We start from the raw sequence: 18205 nt of genomic DNA, 5'->3' as shown, positions 1-18205 counted from the left end.
GCTATCCTTTTTGTATGTGGACTTGGATGTTGTCTGCTAAGATGCTTCATTAAAATTACAGACTTCATAAAAAACAGCTCCTCTGCGCTGGGAGAACAGGCACAAATCTTCCTTTTCCAATAGACTCTGAAGGATCCCTGCATATCATGCATATGCTACAATTTCTTTTCAATGGCGTAGTTTAAGGCAAAAATAGCAAAAAATATTCATGGATTCAGTGAAAAAAGAATTTTAGAGAAGATATTTGAAGAACTGTGGTTTTACTTTGACACCCGTAATACCGAAATGCAGCGGCAAAGAATTACATTATTATTGTGAAGAGCAAAGTATGAAATAGTCTGCAGATAGAAGGGAGAGCTACCAGAAAGACCAATTTTGATGGAGGCAAGAAAAACAAGGCTGTGAAAAACTCCAAGTAATTTCACATAAAAACAACCTAAGCCACCACAGAATTCAACTGAGCTTTTCTGAGAATGGAGAATTAGGTTCTGAGAGAACACGTTATATGCAACCATAACAAAACATTTTTCTGGAAAAAAAAGCCTGCTAGATGTACAAGCATGACACACTCAACAATCACTCATCCTCTAATTCACACGCTCATTTAAGACCTCTTTGAGAAGTGCTGCTAAAAAGGATGAAGAACCCAAAGTGTCTGCTCATTTTCCCGAATTTCAGCAATATCTAAACCATTTATTCCAAATTATATTTAAATATTAAGTAACTTAATGTGAAAAATCTAACAGCTGCAGTTAGATCAGCCCAGTTTGTGTTATCTTAGTTTGTAACCACTCATGGAGCACGATTCCGGTTCTGGGCTAAGGCTTTCTCACGGTACACAAACACACACACTCATACCACAAACTGCCTCTCCAAAACCAAAATGCTTTTCTATGAGTTGAAAACTAGTGATGATGCCTGTCCAACTAGGAGTCCTCAGTACTTGCTCCTCTTTGCTCACTGTGCATCCTGAATTCAGTTAGCAGCAATGGTTTCTCTTTTACAGCACACAGAGCTAAGATGGCTGAAAGTTTCAGACTTCCCAAGATGTCAGAAAGAAGACTTCCTTCACCTGGGATGATGACTGTGCCCTACTATTGCTGTCACAAACTAATAAGCCAGCTCTGCCTATCACACTTCAAACTTGCGAGCTATTTGTCCCTACAGTGAAGCCTAATTTGCTCTGGAGCTTTAAAGCAGGTTACATTTTCTCCCTTACCTTAGCCAAATTTCCTGCTCCTAATGTATATTTTAGCTTTGAATCAGGTGTGAACAAGATGATGTTCAGATCACTTTCGGGAAACCTATGCTTGAAAGTATGAATTTATGCCCCAAGCACAAAGCATTTGGTCAGGACAATCTGTTGGAGACAGCAACAGCAGACAAGGTGGTATCTTGAATTTTTCCATATGACACAGGCATCTCTAATGACAGAAAGAAGCGCATTAAAGCCAGCAGTTACTTCTTCCAGCAAAGACAGGCTCCTTGACTCCCAAGAAATCTCACAACAGGGTAACAACTCAAGATACCGTGTCGCAAACCTTCATGGAAAAATACAATTGGAGGGCCTAGATAACTCTTCTCTATTTACAACTCCCATTCCAATAAACGTTTAAGTATTTTATCCTGCTTTGATTTATACCGTTGTGGCTGGTTTTAGCCCACCAAACTACTGATCAATGTATAAAAATGATATTTCTCACCTGAGGGCAGTTACCAAGGCAACAAATAACTCTGAACAGAGTCCTGGGGAATGGTAAACCAAAGGACAAGAAACAATATTGAAAATGCCTGGATTGTAATAAAGCATTAAGACATTTGTGGCAAGACTGATTAATAAGAATGCAGAAACATATCTGAGCCTGTTGGACTATGACTGCTGTTTCAGTGGTAAATCTCACACACTGGCTGGCAAACTGGACTGCCTCATGGACACATCCGTGATCAACAGCCTCTGTTTCAACAGCCAGAACAATCGGGGGTTCTTAGATCCTAGCTGGAGACTAATAACCAGGAAATTTCAGAAAGGAGAATTTATGTTACTTCTCATCTAGCTCAGTAAGTAGCCTGAAACCCACTGAAATAAAACTTTAATTAGAGCAGGCCCTCTGAAGAGATTTGTGAGAGGAACCCAGAAGGCAAATGGATGAGATTAAGAAGAAATATCGTAAATAACAATCAATAGCCGTATTGCAGAAAGAGATACAAGAAACAGTTAAGGAACAGTCTACTCCTAAACTCAGACATGGAAAGAAAAACACGTCAATTGCAGAACAATCATTCCAAAAAGCGAAGCCCTATGCTTCCTTTAAATAAATACCAGCAATTATTTTGAAGGTGAGCACCGACTGAAAGAGAACAGCATACACCTTCAGAAAAAATACAAAAATTCCCTCGTATCGTCATATTTTAAAATCCCTACTTATGGGTTCTGCTGGTTCATATAGGCACACCCATGTCCCCAAGCAGATATAAGAACTGTGCTCCTACCCAGAGGACTCTTCATCAGCAGAGACGTAACTGGACATAAAGCTGCAGGATGCAAGTTGTACCCCCCTTAACAATTCCTATAACACAGTAAAGAAACAAGTATTTTTAAACATCTGCCACAGCAGTATTATTTCTAACAAGGCTGCCTGTTAAAGACTCGGGTCCAAACACAACGCAGGGAAGAACAGTACCTCACGTTATGAAGAGCTCTCAGGAATAGAGCTATGGGGAAGAAAAAAACAAATAAAAATGTGGCAGGTTTATTATGGATAAGCAATGCCAAATCAATACACACAGTTTTATTCGATCTGATGAACTGATCTATAGAAAACCGATAGAAATGAGAGCTAAAGGCAGCAGGAGATAATTTAGCAATTATGGTGATTGCAAGTTCAAAGACCTACGCCTGAAGGGACAGACAGACACAAGCAAATAAATAAATAAATCAATCAGGACACTCAGGAAGTCCGAGCTCGAGCAGACCAGCAGCAAAGCATGCTTCAGGATGCAAATCCCCGGCGAGCACCGTAAACCAGCGAGCTCGCAGCGAAACACGCCCAATGGCCACACTCGAGCGGCACAACACGAGAAAGCTGCAACATCAGAAAAAAAAATGCTCCCTGACAACTTCTGGCGGAGGAGAATGTCTGTGCCTTGGAGGTGAACGCGTCTGGACCGCGATCCCTCAGGAATTTACAGGGGCGAAGGCTCCACGCTTTACTGTAACGCTGCCTCTCTGCTTCCTCCTCATTATAAAAGCCTCCCTATAAAAGCCTGGCGCTGTCATTAACCTTTATCGCCCCTCTACGCGCTTATCGCCCGCTTTACGACCGGTCTCTCCCGCTCTCCCTGCTTTCTTCCTCTTCCTCCCCGCTCCCTCCCAGCACCCCGCACCCCACCCCCCCCAGCAGCCCCCGGCGATGAGGCGCTGCCTCCCCCCAGCCCCGGGAGGGCTGCGGGGAAGGGGCCGCTCCCCGCCTCCGGGGGGCCGCGCTCGTACCTGCAGCGCCCCCGAGGCCCGGAGCCGCCTGAGGCGCTGCCAGCGCCCCGCTGCGCTGCGGCAAGAGGAGGCCTCCGGTGCCGGGCGGCCTGAGGGGAGCAGCGGGAGGGGGAGGAGGAGGAGGAGGAGGAGGAGGAGGAGGAGGAGGAGGAGGAGGAAGGCAGCCGTTACCTGCGCGAGGCGGGTCGCGCTGTCGGCGGGCTCCCCGCCGGCCGTGCCCGGCCCGAGCTCCTCCTGGCGGCCGCCGCCCTCACCTGCCCCGGGGGGATCCGCCCGCGCCCCGCTGCTCCCTGCGCCGCCTCAGGCCGGCTCCGCAAGATGGCGGCGCTTCCGGGACCAACCACGCCGCGCCCCAGGCGGGGGGGGGGACAGGCGGGGAGGGACGCGGCGCAGCCCCGCCTCTCGCAGCCGCCCCCCCCCTCCGTTCGCTCCGTTCCCCCCTTTCCCTCCGCGTGAGGTGCGCTCGCCCAGCGGCGGCGCGGAGGATGGGGGGGGTGGCGGCGCGGGCGCTGTTCTACCCGACGCTGGGCTACACCGCCCTGCGCGCCGCCCTGCCCGCCGCCCGCCGGCCCTGGCTGCACCGCATCGACCGCGCCGTGCTGCTCGGAGCCCTGCCGCTGCGGGGCCGCAGCCGGGCGGTGCGTGGGGAGAGGGGGGCTTGGGGAGGGGATGGGGGGGGAACCGGGGCCTGACCGGGCCTAACGGGGCCTGACCGGGCCGCCTGTGCCCGCAGCTGGTGGCTGAGGAGAAGGTCCGGGCCGTGCTGACGCTGAACGAGGAGTACGAGACCCGCTACCTGTGCTGCTCCGCCCAGGTGAGCACCCCCGGGGGCCGGGCTCGCCCCCCCCGAAGGAATAAAAATGAAATAGAATAAAAAACGTAACAAAAAATAACGTAAATTTAACAAAAATAACGTAAATTTAACAAAAATAACGTAAATATAACAAAAATAACGTAAATATAACAAAAATAACGTATATATAACCAAAAATAACATAAATAACAAAAAAACCCATAAATATAACCAAAAATAATGTAAACATAACAAAAAATAATGCAAACATAACATAAAATAACATAAATATAACAGAAAATAATGTAAACATAACATAAAATAACATAAATATAACAAAATAATGTAAACATAACAAAATAACAAAAAACATAAGCATAAAATAACATAACATAAAATAATAATGTAAACATCGTAAACAAAATAATAACATTAACATAACATAACGTAACATAACACAAAATAACATTAAATATCATAAAATAAAATAACACAAAATAAAAATAACATAAAAATAAAAGGGGGTTAAGTGCTCAAGGGGCTGTCTGTGACAGGAATGGCAGGCACTGGGGGTGGAGCAGCTGCGGCTCAGCACCGTGGACCTGAGCGGGGCGCCCAGCCTGGAGCAGCTGCAGCGGGGCGTCGAGTTCCTGCTGAGGCACCGCGAGCAAGGTAACAGCGTCTATGTGCACTGCAAGGCCGGGCGGTCCCGCAGCGCTACCATGGTGGCAGCGTATCTCATCCAGGTGAGAAGGGTGCTCGTAGTCCGGGCACGCATGGCCAGCTTCTACAGCTTGGTTTGGCTCAAGAGCCCTGAGGTGCGTTGCCATCCCGTGATTGTACGGGGTTTGGGCTGGGCACGCATTTCAGGGGAGGTGGGCAGCCAGGCCCCAAGCTCACATCGCTCCCTGCTTCGTGGAACCTGGCAGACGCAAGATAAATCAACAAGTGAAGCTTTCATTCACTGAACAGAAGTCTAAACTCTCTTTCCTAATCTATTTTATCTCTGTACACCTTGTTCATCTGCACTTATGACATTTAAAAGTACTGGCAAAGATGTCCTGATCCTATGGGAAGGAGAAGCTGCTGTTGTGACTTCAAGAAGCTGTTCAGTCTCCTGACCCATTAACACAGCAAGTTCTGAACCCGTTTAGAATGCTTCTGAGATTCTTAATTCGTTCTAGGGCAGAACAGATGGAGATGGGAATAACAAGCTGCTTGTGACGATAGGTTCACTGAGCAGATAAGCCTCAGTTTTTGTTGTTTAGACTTCATGGTTATCTGAAACGATGTGCCACTCTGTGCCTTTCTATAAATACAATTCAGGAGCAAGAAAAATAGCTTTGGCTTTCTGAGTTCCACTACAGAGCCAACTAGGTAAACCAGCACTGAAAACAAAATCCCATTTGGGGATCCTACTGCTGGTGCTGTTCAGCACTCCCTTGGGAGGCCTTTCCATAATGACGCTCTAAGTGCTGAAGTACAATGCAGGTACTACTGAAGTTTTAATTAAAAAAAACTGCCCTTTTTCTCTGGTCTGGTGGGACTAGGACAGGAAACTACTCACAACATGAAGGAAGCATGAGCAAGGTAGAAAACCAAGGTCCAAGGCAGCAACCATCTCTCTAAGCGAGGAACTCGCTTCATGGACTTGTATTGACACTCAGGCCCTCCTGAGGAAGATGAAGTAACCAGAAGGGACAAAGTAGCAGGTTCTCTAACAACGCTAACATTGCCTGTAGCATCTAGAAAGGCTCCATTAAGCGGTGCAGGGGTGGAATGGATTTTCACTTGCAGGGTTTTTGCCTTTTCAGCTGCATCACTGGACGCCCCAGGAAGCAATAGAGGCTATTGCCAAGATCCGTCCCCACATCCTCATTCGTCGTAAACAAGTCCAGGTCCTGGAGGCATTTCACAGGAACATGATTGCTGGGACAACTGCAGAGGGTCAGTAAGAACTATCAAAATCTCAGTCTCGCCTCCTTTAAAGAAAACTTATGCCTTAATGAACTAACAAAGGCTTAGGTGCTGTACTTCTTGACCATCAATAAAGAAACTTTTACATAAATTACAGTAAATCTGGGCTGTTTCATTATAGCATCTTCTCTTATGACTTGTCTTTTCTCTGGGAGCCCCACAGATCTCTCCCATGCACAGCAGTAGCACTGAGCTGAACTGCAATCCACAGAAGGCTCTAAAATAGTTGCAGCAAAAGAAAAGAAAACTGTCTCAGCAGAGACTTTATTCAGATTCTTACCCAAAGGGTTACAGTGCCAACAGAGGGGTAGCAGGAAGTGGTCTTAGTTCCATCTGTCACCAACACTATGCTATGATTACAGGCAGGGATTCCCTGTACAGTAAAGGAAGCCAATGCTCATAAAAATGATCTCCCTCTTTATGCTGGGTGATGATAGAGCAGTAAGCAGATTCCCCGTTTGTTACCACTCCTCTAGAAGTGCTGCATAATGCAACCTACTCAGGGTCTTGGGGACAGCTCTGGAATCTGTCTGCTCTAAGTATTTCTGCCAGCCTCTCCTTCTGGAACAGGGACACAGGAACGTTTAAACGGGGACATCCCTGGAGGACAGACAGTGCACATCTCTCTGTGACTGACAATGGCAGCAACCCACAATCTCCCGGGCAGTTAAAACTAGCAGTCTGTGCCAAGGAGGATGTCGTCCATATGCTATAGGATTTGTTATCGGTGGATGGGTTCCAGGCTAAAAAAGCCACTTGCTGCAGTTTGGGCCTCAAACACAAGCAGCTTATCAACAAGGGATCACAGTAATAGCATTTAGTCCATCTGAAATCTAAGATGCATCAGTTCAACTTGAATAGTGCTATGTAAAAGGACAGGCCCACAGCTAGAAAGCCTGTACTCCCTCTGCACAGGTGTAAAGGATGGGTTCTTTACTGGATGTTGTGAACTCCTAATTATTGGGACTGGTACAGAGGGTGGCTGGGTGCCTCTGAGCTACACAACACCACTGCTGCCTTTTCTACCACTGGGCCTGTTTCTCCCCCTTTAGGCCAGGACAAACTGCAGGTTAGTGAGCAGCACTTTGATGCCGCTTGTGACCGTGACCACAGAGGTGGCTGGATTGAGTTTAAAAGTATTTGCATCGCCCTTTTTATAGCGGTCTCGAAAAACATAGATGCTGCCATTGCAGCTGGCAATCTTCCAGAGGGAGGGTACTGAGCTCCAGGCGTCTGGCAGGCACAGCCGCGTGAAGCTATCCAGCAGGGGATTATAGCACAGCAGCGAATCCCCCTCAGCTACGATGAACACCACATCCTTGTGGACGGCAGCATGCATGCGCCCCGCAAAAGGCAGTACGTATGGCTTCACGTGGCATTTCTCCGTGTTGGTATCGTAGCACTGAATAAGCCGAGAGGGCTTGGTGAAGAAGTCCAGGTCATTTTCCTCCCCGCCCAGCAGGTAAATGACACCGTTAAGGTTTACACCTGCAGCCCCTGAGACAGCCACTTCCAGCTGGCTGGTCTCTGTCCAGACATTGTCTCGTACTCTGTAATATATCACAGCGTTAGAGAGAGTGTCCTGCAGAGTCTTCCCCCCAAGGGAATATATTGCATCCTTGCTTGGTACAGAGACGAGTGTGTGTTGGAGCCTGTCACGGGGCAGGGGTGCGCACCACTCCCAGTCTATGGTGGCGTTGTTGCATTTCCACATGCGTCGTGGAATAGAGCCCCCGACAACATACAGGTCACTGCCATGCTTGCAGGCTGCGGTGATCTGGTGACACAGGCTGTTCTGGCCACTCACGCTGATGGAGTCATCATCAGCACAGTGCAGAGAGACAGCGAGTGAATGTGTACGTGATGACTCCTTTCCGATCAGGTAGATGTGAACATTTTCCCCAATCACCTAAGAGAAAGGAGGAGCTTGTCAACCTTACCACAATTAGGTCTGTTCACACTAATGTCAGCGATGCCCAAGACCGATTTTTTTCAGCATTTCAGGACCCACCTGCGAGCGTGAGGCATGCACTCTGCTTCCCAAGCCTTGCTACCCTAGAGCATTCAGCGTCTTTTCAAGACACCAGTCATATCTGACAGCAAAGCAGCAACAGACTTCATTGGAATCCGAGTGACTGCAGTTTAGTTAAGGGTTGGCCACCTCACTGAGAGAGTACTTATTATGAGGGGAATGCCAAAGTAAGATTTCCGCATGGTCTCTCAGATAACAGTATCTGGTGAAATGCGTTATTTGTGGCATTGCCCTAATCGCTAACAAAAACAACCTCAGGTTAAAATCAAAAAAGCTGTCAGTGGGGTTGCTATTTATAACAGTGAGAGTATCCCTCATGCAAACCTTGTGAATTTCAATGGTGTTTGTGTTTTGCGGCTTTCAAGTCGCACCTGCAAGCAGAATATACCCTGCCTTGGGAAGTACAACACCAGCAAATGCTACACCAGCCTGGAACAGAAGGTCTTTTTATACCTTCAGACTTGATCGCAGTGTCTCTGAAAAGCCTGCTCGCTCCTCCTTGTTGAAGTTGATCCAGGTTTCTATGGCAGCCGTCGGATTCTGAGAACACGGAACGCCATCTGCGGTTTGGGGACAGAAAGAAATTTATGGTATCTAGACACAGGTGCGTGTACCTAAGAAAATCCTTTCCTGCAACTCCCTCACCCCCTCCTGCCACAAACCATACCCTGTAGAGGAGGAAAAAAAGATACAAAGGTTTATAGATTTTGGCAGGCGTGATCAGCACTGCCAGCCAGGCATCTACATGAAATTTGCTTGGTTAAATATCAGAAGACAGAGCTGTCAGATTTCAAGCATTTTGGATGACTTTCAACAAAGGAAGCTATGTCAAAGAGAAAGAGGGCAGGGAAGAGCCCTTACATGCTTTGAGATGATAAAAAAAAAGTAGTAACGTAATTAAGCATGTAGGTAGAAAGATTCTCTTATTTGAAAATGAAAATTTCAGCAGTTGCGTTTCTTGGCTCATTGGCTAGTCCTAGAAACTCATCTAGCAAAGGTCATCTGCAGAAATTGTTCTTCTCTGAGTGCTGTCAGACAGCTGACCCTCAAGACTGAACATCTGTGTTGCTGCTTTCCTGTCAACATTTGGAAATCCCCTGTGAGCTACTACAGCTTTCTTTAGTAGTGTGACAGTAGGAAACACTTATGTTTAACTGACTGCATCAGATTTCGATTTGTTTCCAGGCATAACTGGAAGTTTTAGCTATGCCATAAACTATTGCAGCAGCAGCACATTACCTAGAAGATTTTAAGTGCTTCCTTCTAGTTTGAAAGTCAGCTAGTTGCCCTAACACCAGCAATTATGCCTGTACTCATTGAGAGGCTTCCCTTTAAAAAGGTTCTCCGATTTCGTCATCCAACAAACCCTGAATTCAGCGATGCTGAAGGCATCTGACAAATTCTGATCCTTTTCTCCATACTGGAAGGAAGGAGGAAAGGGGGGTGGGAGGGGCAGGGAGAGAAAGCAGGTTATTTTGAATCTGTTCAATAGTAAAATTGATTTCCATAAGCTGTTTATCAGATGTAGTGGTTAAATGGAAAAACTTTGATTTTGAAATGGGTCCCTGGGCGCAACAGAAGGCAAGCTTAATAAATTACCATCTTCATAAAGTTTATTTTAATCCTTGCTACTAATAGCTTCCTCTATTTAATTGTCCATTAACTAGACAAAGCAGCAGCACTTCCAAAAGATTTTCCCTACCAGCAGTAGGAGTGTATTTCAGCTCTTAATCCATTAATCCATTTTCATGGACCAAGTTTCGCCATAAATATTGAGTAACATGATTCTATATACGGAAATAGGTGATGCATAGAAAAAAAATTCTTAAGCAATTATTTTAATTAAGGACCACAAACACTGAAGGCCAAAGTCCTGAAACTATGATTACTACATGGTATCACAATGAGGAAGAGTTAAAGCTGTAAGAGGTCAGTCACCCATTATTTAATCATTTTGGGGTTTTAGTGAAGTCACAACTTTGCTTAAAATTTTAGCTATGTATACCTTTGATTGCGAATTTCTTTAGTTGCAAAACAAATACTGCGATTGAGTATCTGTAAAGACTCCCATAGGCATAACCTCAACTTTAGAGGATACTTTAGGTCTTATGGGGAGATTTGCCAGTGTTCCAAGGAAGACGGTTACAGGAGGTTTATCACTGTAACAGCATATAAACCACTGACACACAAACTATAGCAATTTACTTGTTCACTGAATTATTTTTTAATTAAAGCAAGAAAGGGGGAGTCTCTCCAGTCTCGAGTCCGGCACATTGGACTGTATGAGCTTCTCCTACGCTCTTGCTTCCTCTAGCAATGATATAGAAACATGGAAAAATGGAGTAGTGACTGAAGCATCATGAAGAGGTTTTATAGTGCTGCCTGTGTATAAGGGCAGCAGTAAACCTTTAAGCAGTGGTGTCAGACAAAGCAAGCTGTTAATATGTTGACACATCCTCCACAACACTAAGTCATTGCATCCATTACCATGGAAGACTATTAGCTTTACATTAAGAGTAATTACTGTATTACCCAAGATGTTACACTGCCTCTATTTCAGTCAGCTGACTGCCTAGCCTAAATAATCCTAACAATTATGTAAAATTGTTAATAACACTAACATAGTCTAGAAAGGTAGCCTGTGCTCAAGACTTCTTACAGATGTTGAGTCATTGCATTACAATGTTAAATGATTAAGAATTACAACAGAAGAAAAAGATGTTCTTAAGGTGTTCATTTTGGAAATGCTTCTTCGTTTACTTTTAATGCAAACAAAAATTGTTAGAAGTTATTAAACTACATTAAAAAATGTAATATTTCCAGTCTGTTAGCTCAGGAACTGCTGGGAATTACCAGCATCCTCTATCTCAATTTTCTGTACCATAGATCCTGACAGGTCTATAGCATGTCCACTAACAATTTATGGTGTTGTGGTGTTTTGTTTTTTCTAATTCAGTTATCCAGAATATTTTGTCTTGCTTAGCTAAGCTTCTGAATAGGCAGTGACTGTGAAAGTTTGTATCTTTCCATCTGTTTTGATCAATCCCTGCTAGACTCTCAAGCTGAAAGTCTCTTCCCACATCCACAGCATGGCTACTCTCAAAAACTCCTTACCTGTAAGGATATCTGTCAGTAGGCGGAGAGGTAGGTGTAGGAACTCCTCCGTGTCTTGCAACTGAGATAAATGTGACTTCGCACAGTGTTTGGCAGCTGTGTAGAGCTCCATGTCGCTGTGTTGATCTGCCAGCCACATGACCTGCAGACAGTTCCTGACCTGCACCGTACGAGCCAGAAAACGGGAGCATTCCTCAAAAAGGGCAGTCAGCTGGTACATGTCTGCCACTTCATAGGTTTCCTGCAGCTCTTCTGCCCTCAGCTTTACAGTCCCATGGTAAATATAGTCCACAAGGAGCTGAAAGACACTCTCACTGACATCCTGCAGCTCAATCACCCGGTTGTGGGCCTCCTTTAGGTTGGAAGTGAACATGGAACGAAAAAAGCAACTCTGAGCTGAGAGGACCAAACGGTGCAGCTGGAACTCTTTGCCTTCCACTGATATCGTAACATCAGCAAAGAGCTCATCTTCCAGGCAGAGCTTCATAATTCCCTGGGCCACGCGGCCCGAGTGGGAGCGGTCGGTGAAAGTGTAGTTCACAAAGTAGTTCTCTTCTGCAGAGGAGCCTCCAGTCTCTTCTGACGAGTCCATGGTGCTGCACAGATCAGACCTCCAGCAATCTGTAAAACCATAGCGATTATAAGGCTTTCTCCCCCCACCAACACGATTACGCAGTGCTTCAGGATACAGGGAAAAATCAAGCATACTGGTAAGAGGCCAGCATATTTCAAACTGAATATAAATAGCACAGCCAGAAACTTCTGCTTGAGTTTCAGAACCTCAAACAACTGAAACAAATTAGAAGTTGGCATGATTAAGATTATAATGTATACAAAACTTCCAGTACAGTGAGCATCGCATCCCAGCAGAATTGCAAGATTTGCATATCTTTTCGCAACTCATTTCACTGACACAAAGAAATGCAGCAACAGTTATTCAAGTGGAAAGGCCAGCAACCTCCCTAGGAAACTGGCAATGCCAAGAGAGAGTGACAGTACCTTAGCTGGGCTAGATAAAAGAAAAAGGGGTTAGAATATCATACTACAACGAGCACAGGCAGCAGCTCATGTCATTAGTAGGGGTTAGTTAGCATCCAGAAGTGAAGCGGTGAATTTTTGCAGTGCCACCAAGTCAGGTGGGTTTGTTTTTACCCAAAAGCCTGCCGGACATAACTGCCAGCTCTTCAACCAAACCAAATGAGGTAACTCGTGGTCATGCTCAGCCTGCTAACGTGCCAGACATCTTCAGCATGCAAAATAACATGCGAGATGCTGTTAGCCAGCGTTTCCCCAAAGCGGGGAGGATAACTCAGTTTGCTGCATTTCTTAGTAGGTAACAGAGGTTACGTGCAATGCTCTGAGCAGTTTCTGGGTCAAAAAAGCTGCTGCTGTAGGAAGAACTTTCTGCTAACACGGCTCAGCAGCACTGAAAGCAAAGAGATGCCCCTTTGCATTCCCTCTAAGCCTGTTTCTACGCCTAGTAGAAATAGCTTCTAAATAGCTCCTTGCTTACCCACCCTGGTGACTAGGACCCAAAATTATTTATTCCTGAACACGATTTCCAGCGGAGCGCTCACTTACAGCCAAGGCTTTTCTCCAAGAGGCCTCCCGCTACCCTTCCACCCTTCATTTTCCCAAACCTGCCTTTTCCAACAACAGCTCTGTGGGGCTCAGGGGGGCTCCTATTCCCTCCCTGGCAGCACCTTCCACACGCAGTGCCGCGATTATCCCCCCCCACAGCCCAGCTCCCGCTCTGAACCCCCCTCATCTCCCAGCCGGAGGCCTCCCCGCGGCCTCCCCGCCGCCCCCCCCCCCCAGCTCGGCACCCACCTGCGGCGCCTCCCTTCATGCCGCCGCCCCGAGGCCGCCTCTTTCTCCTCCTCCTCCTCCTCCTTCTCCCGCTGCCGCCCCGGGGTGCCCCAGCGGCTCCCCCTCGCCCCTCACCCTGCGCCAGGCGCCGCCGACCGACCCGGAAGCGCCCGGGGAGCGGCCGCAGCGGGGCGGGGAGAGCAGGGAGGAGGAGGAGGAGAAAAAAAAGGAGGAGGAGGAGGCGCCTTCCTCTTCCGGGCCGTGCCCTTGCCCGCCCGTGCTGTGGCGATGTTGGTGGCGGCGTTGCGGGGCCTGGCGCGGCGCTGCCCTCCGCGGGGCGCAGCGGCCCCGGGGGTGGTGGTGGGGCAGGCGCGGCCGGCGGGGGGCTCCGCCGCGGAGACTCGGCGTAAGTCGGCGGGAGGGGGGCGCTGAGCGCCGGCAGGGGGCGAGGGGTCGCCCCCAGGCGAAAGCTCGGTTGTGTTTGTGAAGCAGCGGGGCCGTTCTGTTGTGTTGGCAGCGGGTGGGTTCGGTTACCCGGCCGCGGCAGCCCCTCGCTTCCATCTTGTTTCCCTCCCCGCCGTGCCGCTGGAGCATGCCAAAACTGGGATATCTGTGTTGGAAAGGCCTTTTGGGGTCACCCAGTTGTTAGATGATCTGCTGAGTCCTGCTCCAAACCATGTCCCCGAGCACCACCACGTCCACATCTCGCTTAATACCTCCAAGGACAGGGGCTCCACCTCGCTGGGTGCCCTGTCCCAGCACCTGCCCACCCTTTCTGTGGAGAAATTCTTCCCGAAATCCAATCTAAACCTCTCCTGGGGCACCTTGAGGCCATTTCCGTGTCCTGTCAGTTGTCACCTGCTCTCCACAAGCTGCTTTCAGGTACTTGTGGAGATGACGAGCTCTCCCCTCTGCCTCCTGTTCTCCAGGTATAGCAATAGGCCAGTCGCTGTGATATGCCCTCTGTTCATCTACGCATGTGTGGTTTGTTTAGCTTGGATTTACCAGAAGAAAGCTTTGTGGGTTACTTGAATCCTCCTGTCTTCTGCAGAAGTTACCGAGAGACAGTTAGAGTGATTAAAGGGATTTTTAAGCACGGGATGGGAGTTACTGCTTTTCCTGTTGCTCTCTTTAGCTACCGTCAGACCAAAAAATGAAGTAGAACAGAAGCAGCTCTGTGCGTTTGGGGAGTACGTGGCTGAGATCCTGCCCAAGTATATCCAGCAAGCACAGGTAAGTGCTGTTTAAGAAATTCTTCGTGCTGGGAGGTGACTGCAACCCATAAACTCACTACTTCTTATTAGATGTTGTTATGAGGACGAAAGATTGTCAGAATTACGTGAAAATTAGGGCTGTTATTGAGCCCTGTTCTCTGATGTCATCACGTCTGCTGTACCATATGCTTTCTTTGTATATGTGTCCTGCCGGATTCAGTGCAACGTTGAGTCCTGTTAGTGTCAGTGCTAGTTCCCCTTCTGTTGTTTTCATCAGGTGACCTGCTTCAACGAGCTGGAGCTTTTGATCCATCCAGATGGGATTATTCCAGTTCTGACCTTCCTTCGGGATCACACCAATGCCCAGTTCAAATCCTTGGCTGACTTGACTGCTGTTGATGTCCCATCTCGGCAGTACCGCTTTGAGGTAAGAACCGCTCACAGCTGCCGGACTTGGAGAGCTCCACACCTGCTGATGGCTGTGGATGCTGTTGCAGCTCTGACTGCATTTTTTTGCTTTCTGACAGTTGGAAAAAAATCCACTCTGAAGTGTTGGGTTTGTTTAACCTGTTGATCCTGGGAGCAGTAGCAGAACTAATACTACATGGGTTCCTAGCTTTCCTTTTGTATTCTGCTGAAAGTCTTTCTTCCCCCCTCCCCTTGGAGGGAGGTGGTTGTTTGTTTTGTTTGTTTGTTTATTATTCTTTTGTTTGTTTGTTTTGCTTTGATTTCATTAAAGTGTCTAGAGACTTTTTTTCTGGCCAAGTAGGAACTGGTGCGCTTCCTTCTTCTACCTAGGTCTGTCAGCTGCTGTGGACGCAGTCAGTCATGTTTTTCTTTAAATTCCACCAGTTTTCTCCTTAACAATTTTCCTCTTCTTCTAAAAAAGAAAAATCTTTAGTAGTTTTAAAAACATCTTCTGAAAGTCAGGATCTATTTGAAGGACATTAGATGCTCATTGTATTGTCTTCTCACCTACTACTAGAAAGCCTTGTTCACAGTATTATTGCAAAGACATTGTTGTAGTTCAGCCTAGGAAAATCTTGTAACAGAAAAAAATACGTGGAGTTCACAGGTTGCAGGAGGCTGACTGTGGTTTAGGCAACTTTATTGATGAAGAGATGTCCTTCTTTCCTTGTCCAATTTGGGCAGATCATCTTTCAGACGTGAGAAGTGAACTGGTTTTGTTCCCAGCAAGTTAGAAAGATTATGAAAAGTAGCTGATATATTTTCCCCTTTTGGTTTATCTTGTGGTATCAAATCACTTACCAATGGAGTCACTGGATACTGGGGGTAATTAATAGTCATTTTCTTTAAGACAGACTATCGTCATGCGTCTTCATCCCATCAGTTATTCTCCTTTTTAAGATTTAGTCTAAATCTTTAGTTCAGCTCCTCATCAGTGATGTTCTCTACGTCCCACATCCTTTTTGTTACTCTTGAATGAAGAAGAACTATCAGAGCCTCAGTTACGGTGATTTTTCATGCCCAGCTCTTAGGTGCTGCCTGTGACTTTGCTGAGAAGGAATATTTGAAATATGCTTCATGCATCTTTGCTCAGCCAGTACTGTACTGTGAACAGATCTCTATAAAGTCTATGCATGGCCAATGCCTTCTTTTATCCTACTGCAGATTGTTTACAATCTCCTGTCTCTGCGGTTCAACAGTCGGATCCGTGTGAAGACATACACTGATGAGCTGACACCTATCGATTCAGCAGTGTCTGTGCACAAGGCAGCAAACTGGTATGAAAGGGAGGTGAGTGCCATTTTATTTGGGAGCAGAGTCTCTGTTGGGTGGGGCTGCATTTTCCTAAAAAAAAAAAAAAATGTCATTATCTAAGACCCTGAGAAAGGGGGAGGTGTTTCACTGGCTGTCTTTTCCGAATAGGAGAAAAACACTGTTTAATTTACTTTTAAATTAATTTGCTTTTAAATTAATTCCTGCATGGAACACTGGCACTGCACAAAGCTGGGCGTGGAACTGAAATTCTGTGGACATAGTCCACAAAGGGGACTTTTTTCAAAGTAAGAGGAGCCTTACCTCTAGCAGTGTGTTTTCAAACAAACAAAGAAAGAGAAGTCCTTTGTTTTCTTGGTTGGAGTGGCCTTTCTGTATGAGGTGGGGAAGCATGGAGGTGCTGGAAAGCTTAAGATGGTAATTGACTATCTAATTCAATTTATTTGGCTCCCTTTCATTTAGGTTTGGGACATGTATGGTGTCTTCTTTGCCAACCACCCTGATCTAAGGCGAATCCTCACAGACTATGGGTTTGAAGGCCATCCTTTCCGGAAAGACTTCCCGCTCTCCGGTTATGTGGAGGTAGGAGATACACTTGTGTCTAAAGTGATGAAATTTCTGTTATACTCTTTTCTGAGTTTCAGTACAGAGATGTGAATGCCTTGTAGTCCTTTATCTAAAAGGGGTATAAAGACTTGTGTGTATTCCAGTGCGTATGCATCTCCAGCATTTCAAGTCATCACAAAGTATTATCTATAATAAGGCAGCCTAAGGCCAGCAACACTGAGCAAATTTCATGAGACGTATGCCAAAGGCAGAGAAAGTGCTTCTGCTTTTTTGTTTTTCATCTGAAACGTTAAACTTTCCACTGCAAAACTGGAGATTTCCATTGGAATGAATGACTGGACTGATCTTTATACAGTTGGAATTTTACTTTGTGGAGTTTTTGTAGGCCCAGATAAATGACAAGTCAGTTCAAATAGAGTTTTGTTATCAAATGTTTACCTCTGTGTGGTAAACCACATGTGAAATGAGTGTATTTGGTATCTGCCTAGTTTCAAATGACTGCCTTGCAGAAGCATTCATATTTGGTGTAGTTCTAAGACTGAGCTGAATCTCAGGAGAAGATAAAGAAGTTCTGTAGGCAACAGAGGGTTTTAAGAAAATAGAAATTGTGGAATCCTGTAAGCGAGGACTAGGCAACAGGTTTGGAAATTGGAACTGACACAACGATGGTAAATTAAGCCGATCTGGTACTCAACTACTCTTCACCTATGTTCTGAATGTTACGCTAGGAAGCAAAACTGAAACCAAACAAGCTGTCCTAATGGGCATTAATAAATATACATGAGTAGTCCCCAGCTCTGCCAGGTGGATGGACCACCTTATCGCAGTGACTCAGGAGAACTTCCTTTGTCGTATGACGAAGGAAATCTGTTATTCCAAGTAGACTTCATGTGGGCTGTAGGCTGGGCTCTCCTAATTCAAGTTGGTTAGCCAGGACATGGGGGGTGCTTGGTAGCAAAGAGGAGGAGTTTTTGGAGAGTACAGAGGTCTTGATGGCATCTGGAGGGCTCTTGTTCAAGAATGAGGAGCACTGAAGCTGTGGCAGAGACCCGAGCCCTATCCATGGCATAAGAACTGGGGTTACTCGTATTGGAGGGTGGTCTGGGTCATTACTGTGTACATCCACTAATGGAGGGAGCATGAGGGCTGTATGAAAATGACCGGCCTGTGTCCTTTGCACTGTTCTAGGTGCGGTATGATGATGAAGTGAAACGGGTAGTGGCAGAACCTGTGGAGCTATCTCAGGAATTTCGCAAGTTTGATCTGAATAGTCCTTGGGAGACATTTCCTGCCTATCGTGCAGCTCCAGAACCCCTGAAAATAGAAGCAGGAGCTAAGAAAGAAGATGCAAAGTAACATCAGAATGGAGCAGGTGCACAGCACTATCCTTTCTGTTCTAACATAGTATTTATGATAATAAAAATTGATGTGAGATTCATGTCTGTCGTGGTCACATGAGTGATGTTGTT

At 46.4% G+C, this 18205-nt stretch overlaps 4 protein-coding genes across 13 annotated transcripts in view; 2 read left to right on the top strand and 2 right to left on the bottom strand.

Moving 5' to 3' along the window:
* CELF1 (CUGBP Elav-like family member 1) overlaps window positions 1-3840 on the bottom strand; it is a 60374-nt gene extending 56534 nt beyond the window's left edge. For 2 of the 9 annotated variants that reach the window (XM_038179998.2, XM_072039068.1), the window contains exon 1: window positions 3745-3826. The gene's annotated coding sequence lies outside the window, so the exon portion shown is untranslated. Of the gene's footprint in view, window positions 1-3490; window positions 3575-3661 lie in introns of those variants that run through there. The other 7 variants (XM_038179997.2, XM_072039069.1, XM_072039067.1 and 4 more) reach the window with 7 other exon arrangements.
* Window positions 3841-3936: 96 nt separating this feature from the next.
* PTPMT1 (protein tyrosine phosphatase mitochondrial 1) lies at window positions 3937-6351 on the top strand. Its single transcript, XM_038180002.2, has 4 exons — window positions 3937-4128; window positions 4224-4304; window positions 4838-5029; window positions 6098-6351. The coding sequence occupies exons 1-4, from the start codon at window positions 3976-3978 to the stop codon at window positions 6236-6238; spliced, it is 567 nt and encodes a 188-aa protein (XP_038035930.1). The 5' UTR covers window positions 3937-3975; the 3' UTR covers window positions 6239-6351.
* A 146-nt stretch (window positions 6352-6497) lies between these two features.
* KBTBD4 (kelch repeat and BTB domain containing 4) lies at window positions 6498-13404 on the bottom strand. Of its 2 annotated transcripts, none has more exons than XM_027457684.3 (4): window positions 13237-13404; window positions 11407-12027; window positions 8746-8852; window positions 6498-8169 (listed from the first exon to the last, which is right to left on the bottom strand). In XM_027457684.3, the coding sequence occupies exons 1-4, from the start codon at window positions 13253-13255 to the stop codon at window positions 7309-7311; spliced, it is 1608 nt and encodes a 535-aa protein (XP_027313485.1). In that variant the 5' UTR covers window positions 13256-13404; the 3' UTR covers window positions 6498-7308. The 2 variants fall into 2 exon arrangements, with proteins under 2 accessions (XP_027313485.1, XP_038035905.1); XM_038179977.2 differs by having other exon boundaries at window positions 13351-13373.
* Window positions 13405-13437: 33 nt separating this feature from the next.
* NDUFS3 (NADH:ubiquinone oxidoreductase core subunit S3) lies at window positions 13438-18174 on the top strand. Its single transcript, XM_027457702.3, has 6 exons — window positions 13438-13621; window positions 14351-14448; window positions 14707-14856; window positions 16062-16187; window positions 16632-16751; window positions 17925-18174. The coding sequence occupies exons 1-6, from the start codon at window positions 13504-13506 to the stop codon at window positions 18090-18092; spliced, it is 780 nt and encodes a 259-aa protein (XP_027313503.3). The 5' UTR covers window positions 13438-13503; the 3' UTR covers window positions 18093-18174.
* Window positions 18175-18205: the final 31 nt, after the last annotated feature.

This window comes from Anas platyrhynchos, chromosome 5 (genome assembly GCF_047663525.1).
Source record: "Anas platyrhynchos isolate ZD024472 breed Pekin duck chromosome 5, IASCAAS_PekinDuck_T2T, whole genome shotgun sequence".
Lineage (NCBI taxonomy): Eukaryota > Metazoa > Chordata > Aves > Anseriformes > Anatidae > Anas > Anas platyrhynchos.
The sequence above is the reverse complement of the archived record's forward strand: the minus strand, read 5'-3'. Positions and strand labels throughout refer to the sequence as shown.

What these genes read in the sequence shown, in the direction of transcription:
- PTPMT1 (XM_038180002.2), top strand. Translation starts at nt 3,976, where the DNA reads ATGGGGGGGGTGGCGGCGCGGGCGCTGTTCTACCCGACGCTGGGCTAC. An exon ending in TGCGGGGCCGCAGCCGGGCG is followed by an intron (nt 4,129 to 4,223) that starts GTGCGTGGGGAG and finishes CTGTGCCCGCAG; the next exon opens with CTGGTGGCTGAGGAGAAGGT. An exon ending in ACCTGTGCTGCTCCGCCCAG is followed by an intron (nt 4,305 to 4,837) that starts GTGAGCACCCCC and finishes TGTCTGTGACAG; the next exon opens with GAATGGCAGGCACTGGGGGT.
- KBTBD4 (XM_027457684.3), bottom strand. An exon ending in ACTGACAGATATCCTTACAG is followed by an intron (nt 8,853 to 11,406) that starts GTAAGGAGTTTT and finishes CCCAAACCGCAG; the next exon opens with ATGGCGTTCCGTGTTCTCAG. An exon ending in CACTGCGATCAAGTCTGAAG is followed by an intron (nt 8,170 to 8,745) that starts GTATAAAAAGAC and finishes CCTTTCTCTTAG; the next exon opens with GTGATTGGGGAAAATGTTCA.
- NDUFS3 (XM_027457702.3), top strand. Translation starts at nt 13,504, where the DNA reads ATGTTGGTGGCGGCGTTGCGGGGCCTGGCGCGGCGCTGCCCTCCGCGG. An exon ending in CTCCGCCGCGGAGACTCGGC is followed by an intron (nt 13,622 to 14,350) that starts GTAAGTCGGCGG and finishes TGCTCTCTTTAG; the next exon opens with CTACCGTCAGACCAAAAAAT. An exon ending in CGCTCTCCGGTTATGTGGAG is followed by an intron (nt 16,752 to 17,924) that starts GTAGGAGATACA and finishes GCACTGTTCTAG; the next exon opens with GTGCGGTATGATGATGAAGT.